This window comes from Adiantum capillus-veneris, chromosome 12 (genome assembly GCF_014529385.1).
Source record: "Adiantum capillus-veneris isolate H3 chromosome 12, ASM1452938v2, whole genome shotgun sequence".
NCBI lineage: Eukaryota > Viridiplantae > Streptophyta > Polypodiopsida > Polypodiales > Pteridaceae > Adiantum > Adiantum capillus-veneris.
Genome location: NC_140942.1, coordinates 1,898,366 through 1,914,557, shown reverse-complemented (window position 1 = coordinate 1,914,557; position 16,192 = coordinate 1,898,366). Strand labels below are relative to the sequence as shown.

The 16,192-nt window shown below is 47.6% G+C and overlaps 1 protein-coding gene and 2 pseudogenes across 3 annotated transcripts in view; all 3 read left to right on the top strand.

Moving 5' to 3' along the window:
- Positions 1 to 16,192, top strand: part of LYK3 (protein kinase family protein / peptidoglycan-binding LysM domain-containing protein) — a 79,159-nt gene that overhangs the window by 27,293 nt on the left and 35,674 nt on the right. For 2 of the 3 annotated variants that reach the window (XM_086524767.1, XM_086524765.1), the window contains exon 3: positions 8,951 to 9,208. In XM_086524767.1, the coding sequence (XP_086380893.1) occupies positions 8,951 to 9,208 (258 nt within the window). The remainder of the gene's footprint in view (positions 1 to 8,950; positions 9,209 to 16,192) is intronic. The other variant, XM_086524766.1, reaches the window with a different exon arrangement.
- LOC147445211 (uncharacterized) lies at positions 11,710 to 12,365 on the top strand (annotated as a pseudogene).
- Positions 14,759 to 16,177, top strand: LOC147445210 (uncharacterized; annotated as a pseudogene).

The following is a 16,192-nucleotide window of genomic DNA, read 5'->3' as shown; positions in this document are numbered from 1 at the left end:
AAATACTACTACTACTACTACAATCTAAAACTACGTGGGTGTAGCAGCTGATACAATAGGTACCCGGTAAACTGGATGTAACACTGTGTGAAACAAAGATGGAAGAAATGGTGAGGATCCATCCTCATCTGCACTCTGGATGTCGAGAGAGTATGGCTCGAATCTTCTGTTGTAGTCTCCGTCGATGCTGTGTAGCTCCTCTCCTCAGTCGCGGTCGTCTGTATCTCTGTAGCTCCAATGCTTGGTCGATGAGAGTGCCCGTAGTGGTCGAATGAGTGTGGGACGAGCTCTGCAGTGGTGGCTGCTCCTCTGGCTGTCCCATATCTAGTGAAAAGAAATCTGTAATGTGTCTCTGGGACTGCCTCTCTCTAGCTCTCCCCAGTAAAGTGTCTCTATACCTGTGTAACTCAAGTAGATATAGTCCAAGACATCTCTGATCCTCATAACTCATGACCCTAGATAGAGGACCAAAACCCTCTCTGAATAAGCAGTGGAAACGCCCCCGTATCTCATAGAACAGTGTGCAATGACATATGTAGTGCAACTCTGTCTCTGGCTCTCTCTGGCATAATCGGCATATCCTGTTGTCTGCTGGTATCCCTCTGAATCTACCTGGTATCCCTCTGAATCTACCAGTCTCAATCTCGAGCTGATGTGAGGATGTGCGTATCTGACCAATGGCACAACGCAAACCATGAGACATATGTGTGTCCATGTAGCTGGGTCGAATCACAAACCCATCTCCTGTGAGGTGGAGAAGATGCTCTCTATAGAAAGCCATCTTCGTGCTCAACTCCTGAGGCGGCTCTATCCATGTCCTCCTGGTGTCGAGCTGGATCAGGTCCTGACGAATGAGTCTAGTGATCTCCACCCGTGTAAGAGACAGCGAGGGTGCCTGAAGAGAATACTGGAAAGGGGGCAACCTGTCCATGGTGAAGCCATGCGTCTGAAACCATGAAGTCATCTGTGCATACCAGCATGAAGTGTCCCCCTGTAGAGCTAACTGTCTGGAAGACTCAAGGGCCAGTCTAGCATATCTGTCTCTAGTAGTATCCCATAGGCTGTGCACAAAGGACACTGATCTGGTAAGCGCCTCAATCTCCATGGGGGGGGCAGCTAGCTCTGCTCGAATGATCGCGTGAGGTACGGAGGCCTTGGCTCTAATCAATCGGGAGATCATAGATACCAAGGGCCTCTCCATACGTCTCCAACCATCCTGGCCTACAGAAGGTCCCCAAACCTGTACCCCATACATCATAGCTGAGGCTACTAAAGTATCAAAGAGCCATAACTTTGTCCGAGGTTCCTGGAACTGAACCTGCGAACACATCCTCTCCAAGCCTCCCAAGGCCGCATAAGCTCTGGTCAGTCTAGTCTCTGTTGCTCTCCCCAAAGAAAACCTCGGCCCAGTGAAGACTATCCCAAGGTAAGTGTATGCATCTGTATACTCCACAATCTCTTGACCATACGTGAAGGTCGGTGCCGATCTCCTGATCCACTGCGGTGTGGTGTTAAACACCATGACCTTGGTTTTACCAAGGTTTACAGACAATCCACTATCCTCTGCAAAACTGTGTAATGCATCCAACTGTCGCTGCATACCCTCTGGTGAGTCAGAGATCAAGACAATATCATCAGCATATAACAACAATGGGATCCACGTCCCTGCCAGCTGGGCACCTCTATCACCCTCTCTGTCAATGTAATCAGACACCTCATCAACATACATACCAAATAGAGTAGGAGACAATGGGCAACCCTGTTTCACCCCGATAGTGGAGTGAACTAAGTCAGATATCCCCTCTGGGGTGCGTACATGTCCCATCACTGATCTGTATAAAGCCATAATCCCCCAAATCAACACTGTGGGCACCCCCATCTCCTGCAGTCTGCGCATCAGTCGAGCTCTCGGTACCATGTCAAATGCTTTGCGGAAATCCACAAAGCTACAATAAATCCGTCTCCCATGTGACCTGCCCTCCTCAATGATAGCTCTGAGTGTCAGAATATGGTCAAGAGTGGAGAAACCCCTCCTGAAACCTGGCTGTCCCTTTGCCCGTACACCCTCACCCTCTGCCCAGTTACTCAACTGCTGCTCAATAATGGATGCATACAATTGTGCCAGTGTGTGTCCAACCATAATAGTGCGGTAATTTCCAGGCTCTGTAGGATCACCTGCCTTGAATATAGGCACAATAGTAGACAACCTCCAAGTCTCAGGTAATCCCTCACACATGGCACGATTGAACAACACTGCAAGAACCTCCATCAGCATATCCCTAGCATGTATAAAGTGCTCCGCTACTAGACCGTCATGATCGTAAGCCCTCCTGGTCCTCATCCTGTCAATGGCTCTCTTTACCATCTCAGTGGTAAAGAAGGTGCTCGTAGGTGGACATGGCTCTGTAGGATCTGTATGATCGTAAGAGAGAGAGCATGTGATGCTGGCTCTACTAGCTCATTGCTGTACAAGGGTTTTCGCCACCTGCTGAGGGCTGTTTTAGGATTTCGTCACTTGCTGTAGGTCTGCTTTAGGGTTTCGTCACTGTGTACAAAGCTGGGATTCAGGTTTAACTTCTTTGTACACCGCTGTTCAGAAGTTCGCCTGCTGTTTTTTAGGGTTTCGTCATCTTATACAGGACTTTTTTTAAGCTTCTGCAGCAGTAATCAGCGCATTTTTCAGGGTTTCGGCAGTGTTTTCTGTGTACAGCCTCTTAGGGTTTTTGACAGCGCACTTTTTTCAGTTTCAGTAAAGGTCTTCTTATGTCTTCGTTGGATACCTCCTTCATAGAGGAGCCGTTGGCAGTCTTGGGCCCTGACCTAGATGTTGAGGAACCGGATGACAGGGATGACGGACTGCTTAAAAAACCCAGGTGTTCTGCTTCTGAGGTGCCTCAAGATGTGATGGCAGGCCCTGAGACGGGATGCTCTATTGATCAGGTTGATGTTTGTAAAGATCAACCTATGGATTGGGAGCATCTACTGCAATTTGCAAATACTCTCATGTATCAATACACGAAACAGCATGAAGCTCATGCAATGGATATCAAAGAAGAGGACATTGTGACGCCCCGATAGACACACAGACTACTATACAGGTTCTGACTGCTTTTCATGAGAAAGGTGCTATCTTCTTTTACACAGGTAGAGTGCCACAAATGGGTTTGATACGCGAGTGATTAAATAAGTTGTTGCAATCCGACGCTGTGGATGAAATCTTTGATGGACCAAAGGGTTTCTTCGAGGTCCTGTTCAAGACCACAGATGCGCGTCAAGCTTTGTTGAGTAAAGTGCCTTTGTTTTTTGAAGGGCAGCTAGTTCATGTTGTTCCATGGAAGCCTGTTACTGAATTTACGGAGATCCTGAAACAGGAATGTCCCGTTTGGGTGGAAGTTGTGGATTGCGTGACTATGTTTTGGCCTTTGCTACATGCAGCTATGCAGTCCCTTGGCAAAGTGCTGGTCCTGCCCCGTATCCGCTCTGCCATCAGTAACATATTATTTATGTTATGGGATACTTCCGTTCTCGTCCCTCATGGTTGAGGCTCAAACCAGAGAAGGTCTGGGGCCCATGCTTTTTCAGTTTAGGTCGGGAGCTTTTGCAGGCCATTGTTTTCAATGCGGTAAATTGGGCCACTTTATGGCTGAGTGTAAGGAGAATAACAACGAGCTGGTCAGGGTGGACACTGAACCTCGAACAGATATTCAAGGGGATAGGATGCATACTTCAAATACTGCTTCCGATAAAGTTTAAGGCCTATGCCTCAATGAAGCTCCTTTGGTACACAGTAAAGATTCTCTGGTTCAAAATGTAAAAGGGAAGGACAAAGTAGATGAGGATGCATCTTGGGCCACAATGGTAGAACGTAGAGGTAAACAATTGGAACATTCAACAAGGCAGGATACTTGGGAAGATATTCACTTTCTTCTTGTCACTTATGATCGCCGCAGAACGAATTCACGTGATGGTCGTGCAATGCCTTGTGAATGCTTACCCTCTGTTCAAAAGGGTGGGCGTCCTGTTACAGAAAGGAGAGTTTGCGATTCCTTTTCATCTATGGTTGTTAAACAGGACCTATGGACTTGGTTGCATCTTGATGATAGAGGATTTACCTTTCATTCTACTCAACTTCGTGGCACTTGGAGCAGATTAGATAGGATGTATGTGATGCATAATAATCCTTTTTTTGCCAGCAATTTTGCATATGACTGTCGAGAGGCAGCATGTTCTCTCTGATCATTTCCCCCTTGTGTTGGAAATTATGCATCATCTTGTGGATTCTTACAAATCCTTGCTTAGAAGGTTACCTCTTTGCTTTAATCAGAGTTTTCTTCATCATAAGCTCTTCCAACAGTTTATGTCCCAATTGATTGATAACTTCAGTATGAATGTGGTTCAGCACGGTTTGTCAGCTTGGGAACGTTTCGTTGGTAATATTCAAAGAGTAGCACGTCAATATGGAATACATCATGCAGGCATCAAAAGGCAAGAATTGCACATCTTGCAATCTCTCCTGGGAGCTTTGCAATCTAAGGCTAGCACTACAGGCGTAAATGAAAGAGTGGCAACAATGATCACTTGGTTGTCCATGAAGATTGTGGACAATGAAAGCGGCCTCGTATCTCATAGTATACCGGACAATGACAAATGTGATGTAACTCTGTCTCTGGCTCTATATGACACAACTGGCATATCCTGGCCTCTGCTGGTACTCTCCTAAATGTGCCAGTCTCAATCTCTAGCTGATGCGATGATGTGCACATCTGACCAATAGCACATCGTATCCCATAGGATAAATGAGTGTCCATATAGGCCAGTTTGATCACATATCCATCTTCTGTTAGTTAGAGAAGATGCTCTCTATAGAAAGCCATCTTCGTGCCCAACTCCTGTGTCGGCCGTATCCATGTGCTCTTGGTATCTAGCTGAATCAAATCCTGGCGTATGACTCTAGTGATCTCTGTCTGTGTGAGAGATAAGGAGGGAGCTTCCAAGGAGTACTGGACGGAGGCAATCTATGATCTATCCATGCTGAAGCCATGTGACTGAAACCATGATGGCATTTGCCTATACCAGCATGCTGTGTCCCCCTGTGGCGCTAGCTGTCGAGATGACAAGGGCTAGCTGAGCATATCTATCTTTGGGAAGGTCCCATAAATCATGCAGGAAGGATATTGATCTAGTAAGGGCCTCGACCACGAGAGGGGGGGCATCTAGCTCGGCTCAAAAAATGAATGTCATGTGGCATTGAGGCCTTAGCCCGAATCATCATAGAGACTAGAGGCCTCTCCATACATCTCCATCCATCAGTGCTACCAGATCTGCCATGGTGATTGTCATGGGACGTGGCAATTGTTAACTATGTCACGAGGACGTGGCAACTGCTAACTTTAGTTGTTGGTTTCTTTCCAATGGGTTTTGTTTTATTTTTGAGACCCTCTTCTTGAAGTAGCAAACGGTCGGACATTGTATGGCCAATGTGAATGGTAGTTTCACCCGCAGATGGGAAGTGCTCGGCATTGGAATTCGTATAGTAAGAGGATGTCTAGGCTTAGAGCAAGATCATATAGGTCCCCCCCTCGCAATTGGTGGATACTAGGAAGTGAACTCAATAAAGGCATAAAGTCAAGGTGGGACTACCGGCTGAAAATATCTTACATTTGGGCCACATTGCATTTTTGGATGCGGTCCCAATGAGGATAGATGGTCATATGACCACAGGGAGCCCAACAGAATCATTTCCTAAAATTTAGGGAACTACTATTTTGGGTCACGAAATGTGTTCGCGTCATTACCTCCGGTATGACTAGGGGAACACTTACAACTTTGCCGCGAAGTCAACTGGGCGACCAGTCGGGAGATTTTTAGACGGCAACCCCGAAATGGGCAAAAGCTTGTAAATGCGCCAAGTGTCACTTTTTCATGAACTTGCCTCATGCAGAAAAAAGGGCGCTGAAATTTAAGCTGGGAGGAGACTTCATTTGGGTTTTGTCACAGGTTAAGAGCTATGGAGTGCTTTCTTTCCCTCCCATGTACAGTGTGGTGCTAGGAGTGATGCCTTGCACACTACACATTGCTCTCTCTCTCCCCTACGTGCAGTTATGTGATGCCCCACAAGAGGGCTCTTCATTTGACTGATGTACAGCTGTGTGGTTTCATGCTTTTGTGCTGAGGCAAGAGCCTCCTTGAGCAGGAACAGGGGTAGCTAGCTGCTACTCCAAAGCAGGCACCGGTGAGGGTCATAACCTATAGGTGCAAATTCAGCGTTGTGTATGTGCAGAAAATTGACTGTTTTTCAGCCATACGGACGCCAGAACCTTCGGGAATCGTGCCCCACTGGCAGAGGACAGCTAGGGGACTGTTTGGGGCTGAAAATAGGGCAAAAACCAGTAAATACAGCGAGCTGAATTTACTGTTTTTGGGCAGGAATCAGAGGGTTTACGCCAGTGCAAGTGAGATCCAGTAGGGGAATTGATTTCGCGTAAGTTTTGGGGTTGTTATGTTGCCGAAATTTGGCCAAATCAGGTAGTATCTAGTGTGATACAGGTAAAGGATTCCCAGGACCTTACTTTGTAATTTTCCCTCTCAAAGAATAAAGAAATACCGAAAGGGGCGCCAATTTTGGGGCCTACAGGTTGTCGGCGTCGGCATCTGCTCGGGGCAGTCTAGCTTCCAAGCCGTGTGTGTGTTCAAGTGTTAATTCCCGTCGCAGGTTCTTTTTGCAAAGTGCTCTGTGTGTGTGTCTAAAGTAAAGAATTTCGGGTGAAAGCCAACGCCTACCGCCCCACGGGCCTGTTTAAGTGGTCCCCTGAGGGTCCCCAAATCTGAACCCCATAGAGCATAGCTGAAGCCACTAGAGTGTCAAAAATCCACACCTTTGTTCGAGGTTCTTGAAACTGAACTTGCGAACACATCTTCTCCATTCCTCCCAGGGTTGCATAAGCTCTCTCCAATCTAGTTTCTACTGCTCTCCTCAATGAAAACACCGGTCTACTGAAGACTACCCCAAGAGAGGTGTATCTGTATACTCCACCGTCTCCTTGCCATATGTAAAAGTGGGTGCTGACCTCCTGACCCACTGTGGTGTGGTGTTAAACACCATAACCTTGGTTTTCCTCAGGTTAACAGACAATCCACTATTGTAGGCAAATGTGTACAAAGCATCTAAGTGATGCTGCATCTCCTCCGAGGAGTCAGAAATCAACACAATATCATCAGCATATGACAATAGTGGGATCAATGTCCCTGCCAACTGTGCTCCTCTATCACCATCCCTCTTAATGTAGTTAGCAACCTCATCCACATACATGCCAAATAGTGTAGGAGATAGTGGGCAGCCCTGTTTCACTCCAATAGTGGAGTGAACCAAATCAGAAATCCCCTTTGGAGTGTGTACATACCCCACTATTGACTTGTATAGAGCCATGATCCCCCAAATCAACTCTTTGGGTATCCCCATCTCTTGCAGTTTGCGCATCAATCTAGCTTTGGGCACTGTATCGAAGGCTTTGCGGAAATTTAGCTGCCTGTACACCCTCTCTCTGTGGAGTCTGCCCATCTACTCAATTGCTGCTCAAGGATGGATGCTTACAACCGTGCTTATGTATGTCCAATCATGATAGTGCGATAGTTCCCAGGCTCCATGGGATCCCCTGACTTGAAGATAGGTACGATAGTGGACAAACTCCAAGTATCAGGTAGGCCCTCACACTTGGCACGGTTGGACATCCCTGCTAGAAGCTCTGCAGGCAGATCTCTGGCATGTATTAAATGCTCTCCTACTAGGCCATTGTGGAGAGAGATGATGATGATGTTGTATTTACGTCCTCGGGGGGCCAAAATGACCCATGGGACCACAAAAAAAAAAAATCTACAAGAGGCTCCCCTCATGTGTGTAGAGGGGGTAGTGGGCTAGTAGCTTTCTTGTGTGTTAGTGTTGTGTGATGATCCAATACTTTGGCAAAGTAGATGCCTAAAGCTACTGGGGAGGGGTATGTCCGAGAGAGAAGCTCCTCAAAGGTGACATCTCCTTGCAATAGCAATGGGAAATCAGCACGGATGTGTGCGTATGCTGGGCACTCGATGGTGACATGGGCCTCGCTTTCCACTTTGTTTAAATTGCATTGTGTGCATGTCCTTCTATTTTCCTTAATATTCAGCCACCCTCCCGTTTCAATCTTGAGCATGTGTGATCGCGTCCGCATCAAAGTAATGGCCCGTCTTGCCCGGTGGGACATAGGTGTCCTGATATGCATCTGGGTGTCCCCAGTCTTGTAGGTCTCCCAATATCGTGTATTGATGTGTTTGTCGTAGTATTCAAATTTGGACCTGTGTACTGCTGTACTCCATCTAGTGTGTAGGGCTTCAAGTATGCTTCTCTCAAAATTCAGCCCATGCTCATGTTCAGTGCCTTCCTCTATGTGCATGTCCACATGGTCTCCCACATTCCATCTAGAGAACCATTTCCGTATGTCTTCTACGAGACTGGATGTGAGAAATTTACTCTTGTAATTCTTTTGCGGTTTACATCCGGCTTTCCATGCCATGTGGGGTAGACGGCTCTCCGGCATCATCTTAACTTTCATGAGGTATCTGTGTACCCTCTGTAAGGCTTGCATTTCCAAGGGTCTCTTTCCTGTCTCCAAAAGCATCACTGAGTATGGGGTGGTAGTTTTGATCCCCATGTGTCTACATAGGAATTTTTTCTGTATCTTTTCAATGTCATTCCAAGTGCTAGTGGGGGTACTCCCCCCCCCATACCTCTACACCGTAAAGTATTGTTTGGACCACGCATACATCAAATGCTAGAGACTTGATTTCCCATCGCCTTGTGACACTTTGCTTGCACATGTTCTCAAATTCATAGAGAGAGAGAGAGAGAGAGAGAGAGAGAGAGAGAGAGAGAGAGAGAGAGAGAGAGAGAGAGAGAGAATTGTAGTTTGTGTTTCAGATTCTTCCTCTAATAGGAATCTGGGATTTCCATTGAAAATGGTTCTAAGCATAGTTGGAGGAACAGGTTTACTTATTTTGGTTGCAGTTGGTGTGATCCTTTTTACTAAGAAAGTTGTGTTCAGTTCGAGACAAAGGAAGAGCACAAAGCAGCAATGGTTTTCTTGTGGAGATTGGAGCTTGAACATGGTGACATTCTGCATGAAATGTAAGCAAGAACGAGCCAAAAGCGCTCGAGGGCCTGTTACTATCTCTCGAGGTGATTTAAGCTGCAACTTCTTGTCTTATTATTGACTGTTTGCTTCCTTAAGCCTGCAGGCTGTAGCAGGTGTGTGTTCAGTCCTGGTTATATCTGTGGTTTAGCAATTTCATTTGTCCAGATAATAGGTCTTTTGTACAGTGTAAAAAATTAACTTTTATGTCTTTTTGTCTCTGATTATTATAACTTTTTTTTCTTTACAACATCGTCTTCATGTGGTAAGGATTATCTTTTCACTGTAGATGGAGTGTTTCTAGTAGTTTGTTGCATCGACTCTTGGGGGTAATTTTGGCAGCCACATATGTGTCTGGGACTCTTGTGGATTGCGTTTGACAACCTTAAACGAGTTGTTCCATCAATCATCCTTATGTTTATGATTGAAGCATGTGCTGTGGTATCCAAATAGTTGAGGGTGTTCTTTTGTTCATGTGCTCTGGTATCTGAATCATTGAGGTCTTACTTTTCTTTTGTTCATGGTTTGTTTCTCATGGTTCTAGTTTCACCCTTTGCCTTTGTCTGATTGTTGTAGAAGAGGGTAGCATGCTCTACGTTTTAATGACATGCATTCATAGCAGTCTTTCTTTCAGGAAGAACCGGCATATATAGGAATTGTTGGAGGAGTTTCTTCAATTGCTTGGTTTCTTCACTGTCACTGCCACGTGGGCGACGTTCAGTTCTGACATCCTCTTGAGCTTTTCTTATTCTGTAATCAGTGTGCATCTGCTCAAGACATGCCTTGTGGGTGCCTTTTAGTCAGAGGTCACCATTGTCCCTCTTTCTGCATCTTGTAGGACATTTTCACCTAGTTAAATAAATTTTTTTCCCATGGTCATTTTATCTTGGTATCATCCTCTACAAGTTTGGCGCCTTGCCAAAGTTTTTATGGCGTTTTGCCTCAGCTAGTGGACGACGTGTTCCTCGGTTGTAGTGGCTTATGGCTTGGTTCTTGTACCTTCCTTGCATGATTAGGCATCTTTGTTGTGAGCATACATTGATTTTGTGTGAATCAGTTTATCCCTACCTGATGTGTGTCCATCATCACTTATGGGATTGTGCCAGACATATCCTCCTTTGATGACAGAGTGAGGTGTTCATGCCCACATTCTCTTATGAGTCATGTCATCATGGCTCAGTACTTGTCCTATTTGTGGGATCTTCGAATCAGCCTGTGGATTTTACATCCTGTGGGATGATAGTTCATGTAGGTATCCCAGTTGGGACTTGGGTAAGGAACGCCTGGTGTGATCAGACTTGTGTTCTCTTCTTCTTCTTCATCCTCAGATGGATGAGAGCATATGTCACTGTTTTGTGGATTTGTCCCCATGCTCACATGATTTGGCAAGGAATCCGTATCTTACTCTATCGAGTAGGACTTCACTTTGGTTTTCTGACTTGGGGTGCAGTTTGCTGGTTGATTTAGTTTTAGGGTTCTCATGTGTGAGGTCCCCACCCACACAATATTGATCCATTTGACCTCAAAGTCAAGGGGGGCACTCTACACCCTATACGGTACTCCTACTAACCTTTAGTGGGCCCACAACCACACGCTAATGACCCCACATCAAACTTTACTCAGAAGGGGACAACCAACTTCATTGGGACCAATACCACTTTCCAATGGACGGTCTCTCGTCACCAAGTAACTTGAGTCCGAACCATTGAAGAGGGTTCCTAGCCTTGTTTCGCAGGGAAAGCATGAACTAACACAATAATCTAACATTCCTAATTCCCACCTTCTAAAAGAGATAAAATCCAAATACCTTTTTTCCCATAGCTTTGAGGGGCGTGTATATTTGGGACTTGTCGACTCTTGGCACAGTGAGTCTCAAGATAGACTTTCTTCTTTGAGAGCTTCCAAGGAGGTTTATGGAAGATAGACTCTCATTTATGAGAGCTTTCAGAATCTCACACAAGATGGGAAAATCCTCTTAGTAATTAGAGTACTCTGTGTGTGTGTGTGTGTGTGTGTGTGTGTGTGTGTGCAGTGCGATGGCGTGACCCCTCTGCTCGTGCGCTGCGCGCAATTGGTCCCTCTCGTGTTGCCCTCCCCTTGCGTTGCTCCCCTGGTCGCGATGCCATAGCTGTGACTTGCTGCTGCCTGCCCCATTGCTGGCGGCTGCTCCCACACCCAGCGGGCTCCCCCCCAGACCTGGCTGCCCACTGCTTCCTCCCCCCGGTTGCTCTAATTGCTGCCACACAGAGGTTACAGAGAAAACAGATAGGGATTTAAAAAAAAAAAAAACAGAGAGGCAAACACACAGGACATGACAATGGCAAAAATTGAAGACCTCACGAAGATCGAAGACAAGCTCAATGTCGCCATCAAAGAAAATAAAAAGATGACGGATTTGACACTCACATCCGTCATCAAACGCCTATGCAAAATCGAGAAGGACGAAGAAGCCTATATCAAAGAACGCGAAGCATGGGGGAAAGAGAAGGAAGAATGGGAGACAGAGAGGGTGAAAGAAAAAGTCGAATGGCTCAAGGAGAAGGAGGCAATGCGGGAGCAAATCGAGCTCCTCAAAGCCTCACTCGCATCCCTCACCCCCGAGGACGGGGAGCTCAAGGAAGAGGCAAAGGAAGCCCTCAAGGTAGAGTTAACCCAAGCCTTGACTGGAGTATGGAGACCAAGCTAGAGGCTACCAAAGAGGGTTGGGTTGAAGTAGTGAAGAAGAACATCAAGAAGGAGGCGAAGGAAGAGGCACAAAAAGAAGAAGCTCTCATTGTGCACACCACTCTTGAGGAAGAGAAGATGAGACAAGCCCGGCGTCTCAATGTGCGCATCACCGACATGGTGGAAAAAGAAGGCTCTACTCCGGAGACTGATGGGAAGACACTATGCAAGAAGCTTGGCTACAAAGAAGAGGAGCCCCTCCCGTTCATTGAATCTTGGAGAGCGGGGAGGGACCCCACGAGGAAGACAGCTCTCATTTTACACTTCCCCTCCGAAGAGGTATGATCCACCTTCCTTCGCAAGAGGGTGATCTTGAGAGGGCTTGAAGGCCCCCCCATCTACCTTGACGACGACCTCACGCCTATGCAGGTAGCTCATCGCTGGACATGTATGCCGCGAGTACACCAAGCTCGCAAAGAGGGGAAGAAGGCTTCATACAGAGACGGCCGGGTCATCATTGATGGCAAGGCCATCCAATAGGGATTCGTGGCCTATGAGACACCAGAGGAGATACAGATTGCAAGGCCCCCCCATCTACCTTGATAACGACCTCACGCCTATGCAGGTAGCTCATCGCCGAACATGTATGCCGCGAGTACACCAAGCTCGCAAAGAGGGGAAGAAGGCTTCATACAGAGACGGCCGGGTCATGATTGATGGCAAGGCCATCCCATAGGGATTGGCGGCCTATGAGGCACCAGAGGAGATACATCTTGTAGTCTGGAACTGCAATGGAGATCTATGGACACATTCAGAGAGGCTTGAGGAGGTGAGTCGAGGCAGGGATATCATTCTCTTGACAAAGACACATGAGAGCCCCGACAGGAGCCTACCTCGGGTTTAGGGATTCCATTGGGAGTCTACACACAGAGATTGTACATGCCAACACACTACGAGAGGATCAGGAGGAGCAACCATACTCTTCAGAGATGGGCTTCAGAACAGAATACAGATTGTCGCACGTGATCCACACGCCAGATATCTTTGGATCCGGCTACAGCTCTCACAGGAGAGGACCATCGACATAGCTTTATGCTACTTCGCCCCTCATGGCTCGAGATTTGCTATGATAGATCGAGAGAGGACTCACCATACACATGCCTCTCAAAGGGGATCATGGAGTACTCCACACTAGGGAAAGTCTTCCTTATGGGAGACTTCAACGCCAAGACAGGCAATGATCAATGCGAGGCATTTGACGCAGAGGACCCACAGCTTCTACCCGCCATACAGGAGGAGGCTACAACACGAGTTTCAGTCGATACTCAGACTAGGCTCTCGACACCGTCTCGTTATTTATAACGGGATGGCTCAGTGGCCTGCTTCGGGAGGATTGACATGCACACCACATTCAATCACAGTTGGAGGGGGCAGTACATGAGACTACATCATGGGATCCAGAGAGGCCACCCACACACTCAACTCCTTCACCATCCCACGCATACCCATTGGGGCCGACCACACATATCTCGCACTCTCCCTCAAGGGAGACACCCCCACACATACACCCACCACACGCACCCCACACACCACCATCCACTTCATACACGAGCTAGCTCCCATATACTCGGCCCACGTCGAGAACGATCTTCTTTTGCTTCACCCTGACACCCCACTACCCTTACTCACTCACACAACACATCCGTTCTTTAGACATGAACCATCAGCTCAATTCCACACACCACCTACTCTCGTCACCCCCCCCCCCCCTCCCTCCTCCCTCGGGACTATGCGTCAAAACTGCTTGTACGGTGATGAGTGCAGGGCTCTGTATCGTCGACTACGAGCTCAACGAGTACTTAGAGATCACGGAGAGAGGCGCCAGGAGACAGATGAAGACCCTTACACGCCGGAAGCGACGGGCCTTTGAGGAGGCACAAGAGCTTGAGCTATACCGCCTATTCATGAGCATGGATAGCGCTGTAGCATGGCGTACTCTACGAGAGCCACGACCGACCACTCCTATTGGGGATCCACAGACATGGCATGACTATGCTGAGAGATTGTACGAGGTACCTGGGCAGCCTCCCATCCCACCGCCACCCGAGCCTCGCCCTACTAGCTCTTCTTTCTTCACAGCAGGGATGGTACAGAGGGCCATAGACCGACTACAGCATGGCAGCTCGGCCGACCATATAGGATTGCAGAGTGAGCATCTGATATACACAGCTTCCACTATAGCCCATAGTGACATAAAAACCTGTTTCAGCCCTCTGAAACCCCGAAACGGCCGAAACGTTTCAGCGAAACATGCGAAACGAGTTGATTTTTTCTTTTTTGCCCCCTTTTGACCAATTAACCTCAAACCACCCGTTCGGGACATAGGCCGCCTCAAAAAATCAATAGATTTTTTGACCCTCACTCACATCGAATAATGTCTCTCTCTCTCTCTCTCTCTCTCTCTCTCTCTCTCTCTCTCTCTCTCTCTCTCTCTCTCTCTCTCTCTGAACCTTACACGCCAACATGGGCCCCTCGTCTTTACCTCCATGTTGTCGCAGCTGGGTGCCGACTTACCTTGTTCACTCGTGACTCAAGTCTCACATCTAGATTTTGGTATTTTATGTCTTTACAGATGAATTTGTATGTATATTCAATGTATAATTATACGAACATACATATAAAACGAAACCTGTGTTTCGCTTTCTTTGAGCTCCGAAACGAAACGTTTCAGAAACCTTGAAACCCTGTAACACACGAAATCCCGAAACGTTTCATGTCACACTGCTATAGCCCCTTTGATTGCTCATGTTTTTAACCGGGCTATAGGGGAGGGCTTCCTAGAGGAGTGGACCAGGCACACTATTGTGCCTCTCCACAAATCTGGCGACACCCTGGACCCAGGGAACTACAAGACCATCATGATTGGCCACACCATGGCCAAGCTACACGGGGCAGTACTTGAGGCAGAGCTCAGTTCATATGCAGAGATTGAGGGTCTACGAGCACGCGGCCAAGCAGGTTTCCGACGGGCCCTCTCCACTATTGATCACATCTTCATTCTGCGTTGCCTCATTGATGGGGCAAAGGTGTAGAAGAAGAGATTATACTGTTGCTTTGTGGATTTCCGCAAAGCTTTTGATACAGTTCCACGAGAGAGGCTCTCTCGACGCCTCCAGAGCTTGGGGATACCATCAGATATGATTTGGGCCATCTATGCACTCTTTGAGCAGGTGCGTGGGAGGGTTCGCTGTTCAGGAGGTTTGTCTTAGGCTGTTGCTAGCATAGTAGCACCATTGGTGTTAAGCAGGGCTGCCCACTCTCCCCCACTCTATTCGGACTCTACATCGACGAGATTGAGGACTATATTCTACGAGCTGGAGGAGAGGGGTCAGACCTCGCAGGTACACCTGTACACATTTTATTATATGCTGATGACATTGTATTGATTTCAGAGTCATCCGAGCGATTACAACACCACTTGGCTGCCTTGGATGAGTTCTGTACACAGAGGGGTTTGACAGTAAACCTTGGCAATACCAAGGTCATGATCTTCCACACCTCTCCCATGGTGAGGGCTACAACAGTATTCACAGCTAGTCGGACATGGCTCACACCCGACTTGGCATCTAGACGATCACATTACCGAGATCAGTTCCTAGACATACTAGCAGACGGGTTCATTCAGCGACCACGATACATGGATACTTACATGCCTCATAGCTCGAGAGTAGCTATTGGCCAGCTGAGGGTTTCCTCACATCGACTAGAGATTGAGACTGGCAGAGCATTTGACACCCCCAGAGAGGAGCGGATATGCCGGGTATGCAGAATAGAGCTAGAAGATGAGGAGCACTTTGTATGCAGATGCAGAGCATATGATGACATCAGAGGCAGATTTGAGGGTTTATTCATAGGGCAGCCTAGCCTTCGAGAGATCATGGACTCCAGAGATCAACACCAGCTGGGGCGATTCTTACTAGAGATACAGAGCCACAGAGATGCCTTACTTGAGCCCATGACAACTCAGACAGGAGGGAGATAGACCCAACTCACTGACTTCTTCGTCTCTCGACATCTACCAACCCCCCCCACCACCCGACACACACAGAGGGGTGACTCTTCAGCAGGTTGAGACCTCCAGAGCTAGGAGACGGCCCTGCGCTACAGGCTGTCGGGCCCCCAGACTTCATCGAGGCCAGATTGTGGAGATTCAGACCCGTGATCGTCGAGCCATTGAGGAGAGGCGAGCCCAAATGATGGCCGACCCCATTGCAGCCATCCGAGCAGCCCTGGCTCCAGCTCCACCCATGTACCACATCTTACACCCACCCATTAGCACAGGATGGAGCTAGTTTAGTTAGTCACCG